Consider the following 10,487-nt stretch of genomic DNA (forward strand, 5'->3'; position numbering starts at 1 on the left):
CTAGGAAAAAAACATAGCATTCAAGACATCTGGAGAGCCTTGAAAAGAAGCATTCCCATTCCCCAGCCATCAGGTGCACAGGATATCTGCAGGGAAAGAACTAAATGTTCCAACAGGAAACAACAAAAACAGATCCAGAGACTAAAAAGCAAACCACCTCTTTCCATGGCTCCCTGTAACCCTGTCAGAATCCCTCCAGTTTTCACCTCTCGTTAATTAAGTTTCTATAATTGCACCTCCAGGGCCAAGCAATGTGGAAATTAGCTGCCCGCTTCTGGGAGCTCTGTTGTGCTGTCCCTGGGACAACGCAGCACGGTCCTGACTTGGACCATTACTAGTTGCAGGTGGAGGAAATGGGGAGCTCAGCTCACCTGTGTTCTACAAAGGCATCAACAAGCTCTTGCCGGAGACAGCAAAGCTTGTGTCTGTGCTGCTTGGGGAACCCCATTTTCTTACATTCCTCTGGCATCTCCTCCCCTTCAACAGGCAGGAAGTTCAGATCTGGAGGGAAAGTGCGGAGCAGGTCCAGGATGTAGTGACGCCCGTCGTTGCCAATAATGCCTTTGCACTCCACCGAGGAGCACAGCTCAACCTCCTCATTCTTGTCGTTGAGGACTTTGTGCTTCTGGATCTTAAGTGGCCTGCTGGTCTTCTCCAGCAGCTCCAGGTACTTGGGGTGCGAGACAACTGTCTTGCCAAAGTCTATTGACCCATAGATGACGCTCTGTTCCTGCTCCCGTTCCAAGATGCCAGGAATAATAGACTGAGCTGTCACCCTGTAACCTCTGTAATCCACCACTACAGTCCCCAGCGTGTACAGCCCTTCTACATCCACAGCGTTATAGGTCCGCACACCATTGAGGTCATTCGTAGGAGCTACATAAGCAGCAACATCTCCGCCAAAGTCCTTGTAGTGGTCACGGACGTCAAAGCCCAGGCTGAAGAAAATGTTGTTCCAGATGAACATCTGCATCTTGGTCTCTTCACTGGGGTTGATGGCCATAACATTGCCATCAATGACAGCCATGGCACCTCGCGTTGCTGCTGCAGTGAAGTCGCTGTGAACCTGGAGGCAGGTGGAGAGAAAGCTGGGTAAGGAAGGGCTCCCACCCTCCCAGCACCTCGCTCTCAAAGCTCCCCGCAAATGCTTCCTTCACTCCTCTCCTCCTGGTGGCCTTCCAGCAGGCAGGCCAGCTGGCTTTTACTTTTGTGAGCCTGGCTAGTGGCTTGGATACAAGCTCCAGAAGCCAGAACATTAGGGATCAGCATGGCCCAGTCTCACTAGCTCCATGCTGAGGAGGGCTTAGGTGTAAGTGTGTCCCCCCTCCCACCCACATGGAGGACTGGATCAGACAGAACAGCAGAGGACCTGGAGGTGGCTGCCTCAGGGTCGGCAGGGAGACACAGGGTCAAGGAGTGCAATTCTTCCTCACGGGACTGGGAGCAGAAGGCAGACATGTGAGAGCGAGCACGACCCGTTAGCTTACAAATGGGGATCTTGCAGTTTTTAAAGGGCAGCCCAGGTGAAGCATCCAGATGCAATACGGGCAGCAGAGAAGGGGCTGCGTGAGGAGGTGCCTGCACATCCCATAGTTACCTTGAAAATGGCTCGTTCTCTCAGCAGCCTCTCAGGCAGGTTCTTGCGCGGCAGCTCTCGCGTGGTCTGCAGCTCCTCGTTCCAGTCTCTGGTCTGAAAGAGTCAAAGCCTTGTGGGAAGCAATGCACTGTGCAGGAAGGGGCTGGCAAGTCAGCGTTTCGGCTTTACGAGGCATTTTGTACGAGAAGGGAGGGGAAGGGGCAAGAATTCAGGCTGCCGTATTCAGGGGACGTGGATTAGCAGCAGGAATGAACACTCCTTGTGAGTGGACTTTATGCAACAGCAGTCTGGGATAGATCTTACATTAGCCCAGCCTAGGCAGCGCAGTTTAACTGAAACAGCACCTTGCTGGCTCTGGAGGAGCACGGTGCTGGCTTCATTAGCCAGCACACTGCGATGTGGTCACACTGCAGGCAGACAGCCGCCCACAGACAGCCGTTACAGCCCCGCACCGCTCACGGCCTGCAAGATTTCATGCTACAAAGCTGCAACCGAATCATTTGGAATAGTTCGTCGAGAGACACAAGAGCCGTTCCAGGCTGACTGGCAGGGAGGAGTGCTCTGCCTTCTGCACAGTGGTGCTCATCAGAGCAGGGACATGGGATTTACAAACACCCGAGCAGACGTTGCTCCTCTCAGACCTTTATGTGCTCAGGGAGTTGCAGCCTGAGCAGCACAGCCCCTATAGTCAAGGGCGCTGTCAAGAACAAGGACTCCCTTGATGAGCAAAACCCTTCCACAAATACCAGAGCTCTACTTGTTAAAAGTTAACCTGTTCCCAGCACAGCTGGCAGCAAAACTCTTGCCAGCGTTCTTAAGCAAAGCAAGACCAATACCTGTCCAGGTATGTGCTCTTCATAGCCCAGTCGAGAAGTGTAAGCGTCTTCTGCCCGGACACAGTCCATGGCGTGCTCTGCTTGCGGAGCCGTCCAGCTGTACACTTGGAAAGGAGTGGCTATCCTTTCGAAAGGGTGTCTCTGAACCCTAGTTTGGGAGTGAAAACAATTAGACATTTTCCAAAGGAAGTTTTCTTTCTGTTCTAACAGAATTTTCGCTCTGCTGCAACATCAGCTTCTGACAAACAACAGAAGAAGACCAGGCCTCACGAGCAGCACAGGGGACTTCATTTAACAAGTACTATAACCCCACCGTGACTGGCACGGGCAGCATCTCTCAACAGCAGTCTCAAGAATGACCTGGGCTCTCCCCAGCTTTATCCTCAGCTGTATCACCAGACATCCCCACCACCCTCTGCGTTCGGAGGCGGAGGATGCCCACTCCCAGCTAGCCACCCCTCGGCCTGGCCCTCGGCTTTCACCCCGCTCCGGACGGGCTGCATTATAGAACCAGCCTAGAGCACACATCCACTAATGAAGTGAAAAGGCAAGCTTCACCTAAAGGCCTCTTGTGTAATCTGTCTGCTCTCAGCAGGTGCTGGAGCCTCATCTGTATTTACTTCTGGCCCAAGAAGCAATACAGTATAATCATTTTTAAATGGCAGATAGTCACAGTGGTGGCTGGAGGCCACTGCTAATTTCCAGTCCTTGTCTAGTGTCACTTTCATCTTCTTAATGAGAGCAGAAGCAGAGCTCCTGAAAGCCACACAATGTGCCTGTCAGTTTGCACCCTGCTGAGCCGAGGCAGTTCATTAAGTGGACTCTATAGAATGACAGGCTTTTGCACAGGACCCACTGTCCTGGAGCAGAATAAATGGTCCCTGCAGCAAGGACAGGAGAATGAAACAATACCTCATTGTTTTTTTATTATTATAGGAGCTAGAGGAAATGAGAGAACACGCTCAGACATGTTTATAATAATTATTCTCTCTCCACCGTAAGCCTGTACAAAGCCTTCATGTGTTACTTTCCCTGGTATTTTATGCTTCAGGTTTTTTTTTGGGTTCGGGGGAGAAGCACCTACTGATCAGGTTACCAGCCCAGTCGCTGCTGCAGCATGTGGCCATGCTTCACATTAACTCTTTGCTGCCTGGCTAGCTAGGAAGCCATCAAGTCTCCCACGAGGCATGTAGCCAATATGCAGACTCAGCGAGGAGACCCACATCTCAGGAGCTGGTCAACACCAGCAGTTTCCCTTGTACGAACACTGCAGTCCATCTCTGCGCTCTCTCTGCCCTACGTGTTCAGTTTCTCAGTGGGGACAAAGCGTCAAATTCCAGGCAAGCCCCACAACTGAGACTCCCAAGGCAATGGAAAGCTGTCATCCCCCACCCTTCGCTTCAGGCAGAACTGAAATCTGTAAATGTACGTGCTGCAAGCAAGAGTCATCTGGGAGCTACAGCCAAGAGAAACCATCCAGGGGATAAGGATCGGGACTGTGGGCTTCCACCGACCTCTGTTACTGCCGTGCTGAACAACAGCAGACAAGTCACCCCAGCTCTGACAGCTCCCCGTTTGCAGGGAGGGAAAGCCAGCTACATCAGGGTGCTGCCATGACATTTGTGGTCCTCGCTGCATAGACTCGCACGCCCCAACCACCCCAGCACTATGTGAGCTGAGAGAAAGCGGGCATTGCAGTCCTGGCTGTATCAGCGGCATCCAGCTCCCACAGAACCAGCCACACAGCTGAGCCTCACCAAGCAACCTCACAACAGACTACTCAGGGCAACTAGAGAGGAAACAGTGCTGCTACCGTTTCTTCTGCAGAGCGGAAAAGTTTTTTTTGAAGGTAGGGCTGATCTGGTTAAGTAGTTCCACCAAGGAATGACTGAGAAAACTGGGGTTTGCAGGTTTGGGATTGAAGTTGTACGCAGTAGACCTGCAAGAGAAAAAAGAAACAAAGTCACAAGCCGTTGTCATACCTGAGACTTCCCATACCCTAGGAACCAGGTTCAAGAAAGGCTTATATTTTCATAGCTGGGAAGGACTGATTTCACAGAGCTTCCCAAACACACCAAAAGGGCCTTTGCTCATTCAGAGAGCCCATCAGCTATGCCAAACAGTTGGTGCCCTCGCAAGATACTGTCTCCCGGCTGGATGGCTGAGCACCAGACCTGCCAGGAGCACACCAACAGGTTCCCCCCTCCAGGTCACACTTTGCCAAACTCAGGAAGACCACTTGTTCCATGTTCATTGTGCCACTTGGTCCCCTGGGACCTGCACTCAGATGTGTGCCCTTAGACTCATCACATTTAACACTTGTTTTTTTACAGACCTGGGGGGAAACAATGGACTACAAATTATTTCTTCCACGAGCCACTTTAACACAGAGCACTTCCACTTCATAACGAGACAGAAGGTGGAAAAGTGCTTGAATTTTATCCTCTATATTTTAACCTCTCTTTCTCTTCAAGCAGCTTCATTCTCCTGTGAATTATAACCTTGTATTTCAAACACACAGTTACGGTTGCCCAGACAATTATCTGGGTAGCAGGATCAAAGCCAGCCAGAGATGTTTCTGAGCTGATGGTTGCTCAGGTACAGCAGGGTTTGTTGCTCTGAAGTTCTCTCCTGTCCACCCTCAACTCCATAGGTCTCTGTTACAGCTACTGGGCTGGATGGACCCCGCACCTCCCTCAATACAGCCACTCGCACAGCACAGCCACTTTAACACTCCCTCATAGTCACTATTTAAAACAATAAAAAAAAATCCAGTCAGATCTGTGCCCAGCTTAGGAAGTTCTGACAGGTTGTGCTTTTGCTTTAGGGCAAAATGAGATAGTTGAAATGGTCAGGAAGGAATTCCCTCCCAACTCAAAACGCTCTAATTAGCTGATGACATTGTGGGATGTCTAAACTTCCCCTAAAGCATCCGGCATTTATCCACCATGGAGAAATGGTACCAGGCACAACTGAACAGCCCAATCCAGTACAGCAACTCCTACAAACCCACATGAGCAGTGAATTAAAACAGGCTATTTTCCAGGAAAAAAAAAAAAAAGCAGCAATTGTTTGTTTGTGGGTTCTTTTCCAGCTGGCTATCGCAAGCTCCCTGCTGCAGGGCAGGGCAGGGGGAATCTTGGTTACTCACTGATTCAAGTAAAATCCTCGAGTGGACGCAGTTATACTGACGTGCCGATCCTCCACCGTGATGACATACAAATACATGAGGTCCCCGTGCATTTTCCGGTTACCGGGTGGAGGGTTCCAGCCACTCATCGTCAATACCTTGAGGCACTGCAAAGGCTACAGAAGAACACAACAGAAGCAACTCCTGTCAGCAGGAATTCATCCCCTTGAGTTACAGAGCCATTCAATGTACGTGTCAGATTCCTTTTACCTCCTGCCCTCACTTGGTTCCAGAAACAGCTTACAAAAAAAAACCGGTCTCAACAGCATAGCCTTCCTTGAGCCATTTGCAGGCCACGACTTGGCCTCAGTTTGCTGCCTTTCACACCATAAGACACAGGTAAAAACAGACACCCTGGGCCTTTGGGCTGCACGAGGCACGGATTTCTTGCTGTACTGGTTTTCAAATAGCAGCTTCTAAACCGAATCCAAGTGGGAGGGTATGGGAAAGCTCAGGGTAATCTGTAATCTGTAGTGATCTGCAGATCCTGTCTCCAGGACTTTGCAGAGAAATGCTGTTCTCCCTTCCCTGCCACCCCTCCCAACACTGGCCATTTTACACTCTGCAGCTGTCCAGACTCGGTGTCCAGTGTTTTGCACACAAGCTCTTGGACTTTATTCTTTTGGCTAAGCAGGGCTATTCTAGCACTCATTAAGCACCAAGCAGAGCAAATCCCAAAGTCCACTTCAGTGCAGCTTTCAATCCCTGAACACCAGTTTGCTGCAAGGAATGTGCCGATAGCTGTTTTAATGACACAGGAGAACTCTACCTTCCAGTCTCTGTTCTGGGGCTGAAGGGCACACAAGGGTCTCTCTTTGCTACCTGGCAGGATATGTTCAGGAGGGGTGCAGTCAATTTGTTCCATTTCGGTACCTTTCTTCTTCCGTTTTCCACTGTCTAGAACAGACAGAGATAGAAAGTCAGTGCTGAAAAACATAGCGTTCCCTCCTCTGGTAGTTATTCAAGGAGGAACGCAGAAGTGCTGCAAGTGTTTCTCTGCACTCCTGAATGATGTGGGACAGCTGATTGTTATGCGTTTTAACAAAGCAAGGAGTCAGGGGAATGGAAACACTGACCACACCAGAGAAGCCTTCTGCCCCGTACCTCCCAGGTCTCCTTCAGTGAAGACACTCAGGAAGGACAATGAATTACAGTCCACACCATTGAAAGCATCTGATGGGTCAAGGCTCTTCAGAAGGTCCCGAATGTGACGCACATGTATCCTGGCTTCTCGCACTGTGTAAGGCTCTGACGAGCAAAAAGGGAGGAAAGAAACTGGAATTACACAGTTGCTTACTCCTTCGGCACACAGGTCTCAAAAAGGAACCACAGGAAAGGGCTGCCAGGTGGCCAAAACCACTGCCTATGAAAACCCTCACTCATTCCCTCCCGAAGCCTGAAGGAACTTGCCTTCCACCACTTTCAGCAGCGAGCCCTCCTGCAGTCCTTCGATAGTTTTCAGCTCGGCAAAGTTATCGAGGACGTTGCCATCCAGCTGCAGAGAGAAGCAAGTCCGATGGCAGGTATCCTCGCGGTCCATCAAAACTTGGTGGATTTCTTGCACCATCTCTTGAGGAGAGACCTTAAGAAGGGAAGAACTCAGAGTTATTCTCAGTCCTCACGCGTGTTCTTGCCAAACTTTGTCCCTCTCCTGCAGAATCAAACACTTCTTGTACCTCTCTGGGACTGGAAAGGCAGACTCTAGCTCTCCCTCTCAGGAAGATCCCTCTGTCCCTGTGGGAGGGCACTGCCACCCCTGGCAGGGTCAGCCACCCCAGCTCCAGCCCACAGGGCTTTGCACCCAGAGGTGTCACAGCCTGGCGCTGTGGCAAGCGCTTGGCATGGGACAGAGGTGGCAGAGCGGGCAGTGAAGGAATAGAAGGCGGTGGGGGAAACTGGGGGCTCTTCCCTTATTCATTCACACTGCGCATTTGTGATGAGGCTTTGAATGATGCACGTGGAAATCAGACAATTTCCTCCACTCGATCTGCTGCAGTATCCACAGCACAGTGTGGCATGTCCCTGCCAGGGCCACATCTCTGGGGCACACCACCTGCAAGCGCCTGGCTCCTGTGACACAAGAACCACCCCGGCTTGTGCACCAGGGCCGGTCTCCTGCCTCCCTGCTCTGGCTCCAGCAGCACCAACGCTGCTCTCAAGCTAGGAGGACTCAGGGTAGTTTACATAAGCTGCTGTAAACAACATGGCCTGCTATTATTAGCCTATTCAAACTAATAGCCAAGGGGATCTAAAGGAGAAAAAAAGCTAGGCTGAGATACAGCTAGTTCCACGGGGGGTGTAACTTCACCGCACTCTCCGCTGGTCTTGGGGAAATAAGACTTCCCACTGGGTTTAGATTGCAGATGCGTCTCCCCAAAATTAAAGATACTTCACTGACAACTATTGGAATGAAGTATCAAGCTAAATCGGAGTATCAGCCAGGCATGTCAAAGCCTGCCCTGATCTGGCAGCACGTCATCGTCCACATGACACACGCAGAGCTCTCCGTGCAGAGGGGAAGCAGACTGCATCGTTCCCTTGATCTTCAGGCTGGTGCTTGAGCTCCCTGAGCTGTACTAGTGCCTGTCGCTGGACCAAACCCAGGTCAGCCCGAAGCAGCATCATCCCAAAACCACCGGGCAAGCAAGGGATTTTCCTCTCCTGAGAGTCGGACCCAGACATCATGTTTTCACATCCCTCCTTTAAAACAGCCCAGAAGTGGGAAGGCCATTTCCCCCGTGCTCAGCTCCATGCCGAAGCCCCTCTGTGACAGACAAGGAGGAGCTACAGCTCAGCTAATTCTCCCTCTCCTTGCTCCACGCCTGGGATCCAGAACAAAACACCCTCCCCGTCCTTGCAAAGCCTAGGCAGGCCTGTGCCAGACAGCCTGTTGCTCATGTCTCCTCTCCCTTCCTTTTTCTCTAGGACCCACTGCTCAGGCAGCTTCTGTCCTGCACCCTCCATGCTTTGCTGCCTCCTTCCCCACTTAATCCCGTCAGAGGACGGGTAAGTCAGGGAGCCGTGAGCAGCGTGAAGGTACTGTCCAGGCCGTGGGGGCTAACAGTGGCCTTCCTGGGCACAGTCCTATCCCCTTCTCTGCCTGGCTGGCTGAAGGGACAGTGCTGTGTGTGACCTGGCTCAAACACTTCCCACCTCCTTCTCCTCCTCCAGCATCGCCTCTGTTCCCCTCCCCAGCCGGCAAAGGGAGGTACCTGCAGGGAAAAGGGCTCTATCCCTGGAGCACAGATCTTGACGGTAAATCCCGTGTCCTGTATCACAATGACCTCCTGGTCGTTCCCATCTTCTCCTGGGTCAGCCTCCTCATGGCCGTTCTGCCTGGCATCCTTCTCACCCTTGAGGCTCTCGTGTGGGCTGCTGCCATTCATCAGTGCCACGCCAGACGGGTGCTCTGGGTGAGAAGAGAGGGTTTAGACAAGGTCTGAGCAAACAGACGGTCCCCTCCAAGTGGCTGGAGAGACTGGATCAGACATCACCATCCTCCGGCCAACCCAAACGAACCAGGGGTTAAAAGGCAGCAAGCATTTTATTCTGTACTTGGTGTTTACTAGACATAGGCGTGCCAGGCCCTTCCCCTCACAGCACAATTAACATGCTCTCGCTTGCCTGCGGGGTTTGCAAACCGTGTGCGGAGAGGGGAGGGCAGGAAAGCAGGAAGGATGGGTCAGCATACAACACATTCAGCTTAGTCTTAAGAAGCCTCTTAATTAAAAGAAATGGGTGTGTGGTGCTTTGTGGCCCAGAGGCAGCTGTAACCTCTGCACCAACATGTTACACAGCTCCTAACATACCTCCTGGTACGCTACTGTTCAGCCAGGAGAGCAGGGAGGGGAAGAGACAGCAGTTACATGGCTGAGCCGAGCGTCACGTGGGGGCCAGGTTACTCCACAGGCACACACGCAACTCCCACGCCCCTGCCTGCATCTGGCCACCCTCTGCACTTCCAAAATACTTCGCAGAGATCCCGTGGTGCCAGGGCGAGGCTTTGCCTAAGCAATTTTATTCAAGAAACAGGTGACGACATTTTAAGTGCTCATTTAGACAGATGCGTCACAGGGATGAGGAGCTCTCTCTGCACCTCCTTCACCACTCCCGCAATGGTTTGTTTTCTTTTCCAATAAGGCGGATAGTGTCAGAGAGCTGATAAGATCTAGGAAGCTGCCAGCCTCCCAGAGCAGCCTACACCCACCAACCCAGGCTGGGGACCACGCTAAAGAGGACTGAGGTGCTGCCAGGGTAAGCTGGAACAATGGGAAGAGCCACTGGTGACAGCTATCATGGCCAATTCCTGCCTATCAGCCCCAACTGCTCTGGCAGCCCAGAAAACTCATCCAGCCCTCACGATGTGTAAGAACAGGGATGGGAAAGGCTGTATCCCCTTGCATGCCTCCGGAGCACAACACGAGGCTGCAGCAGTGAGCCCTGCTGAAGCGTCCCCGGAGGATCACGCTCCTGGCTCCAGGCTACGACTGCCAACAGCAAACCTGCCTCAGAGACGGCCGTCAAGGCTGAATTAGGACATGGTGACAGAGCACGAAACACAAGGACAGCACACCCGTTCCAAAAGGCAGCAGGTAACAGAGCTACCTTAGGCAGCCTCTGCTGCCTTCAGCATCTCGGCAGCTGCTGCCCGTGTCCCCTGTCACTTTGCGTATGTCCCTAACACAAGCTGTTCATTTCTTTGACAGACGACACCACGGGCAAGCCAGACAAGAGGCCTGGCTCTGGCTCCAGCAAGCTGCAGTCATGCTAGAAAGGAGGAAGAAAAGCTCCACACAAGAGTGCCCCAAGAGACGTGGTTTCAGAAAAACCACGCCATGCCCAGAGGGCTGGGGAGAGCCCCTCA

The 10,487-nt window shown here is 52.0% G+C and overlaps 1 protein-coding gene across 4 annotated transcripts in view; it reads right to left on the reverse strand.

Moving 5' to 3' along the window:
* The window catches only part of CLUH (clustered mitochondria homolog), a 34,608-nt gene that overhangs the window by 15,166 nt on the left and 8,955 nt on the right, over positions 1–10,487 (reverse strand). For all 4 annotated transcript variants that reach the window (XM_068415411.1, XM_068415412.1, XM_068415409.1 and 1 more), the window contains exons 2-10: positions 8,836–9,032; positions 7,034–7,205; positions 6,728–6,871; positions 6,393–6,520; positions 5,585–5,739; positions 4,247–4,372; positions 2,434–2,581; positions 1,598–1,690; positions 372–1,066 (exon numbers count right to left, since the gene is read on the reverse strand). In XM_068415411.1, coding sequence (XP_068271512.1) covers positions 372–1,066; positions 1,598–1,690; positions 2,434–2,581; positions 4,247–4,372; positions 5,585–5,739; positions 6,393–6,520; positions 6,728–6,871; positions 7,034–7,205; positions 8,836–9,032 — 1,858 coding nt within the window. The remainder of the gene's footprint in view (positions 1–371; positions 1,067–1,597; positions 1,691–2,433; positions 2,582–4,246; positions 4,373–5,584; positions 5,740–6,392; positions 6,521–6,727; positions 6,872–7,033; positions 7,206–8,835; positions 9,033–10,487) is intronic.

Source organism: Nyctibius grandis, chromosome 18 (genome assembly GCF_013368605.1).
Source record: "Nyctibius grandis isolate bNycGra1 chromosome 18, bNycGra1.pri, whole genome shotgun sequence".
NCBI classification, from domain to species: domain Eukaryota; kingdom Metazoa; phylum Chordata; class Aves; order Nyctibiiformes; family Nyctibiidae; genus Nyctibius; species Nyctibius grandis.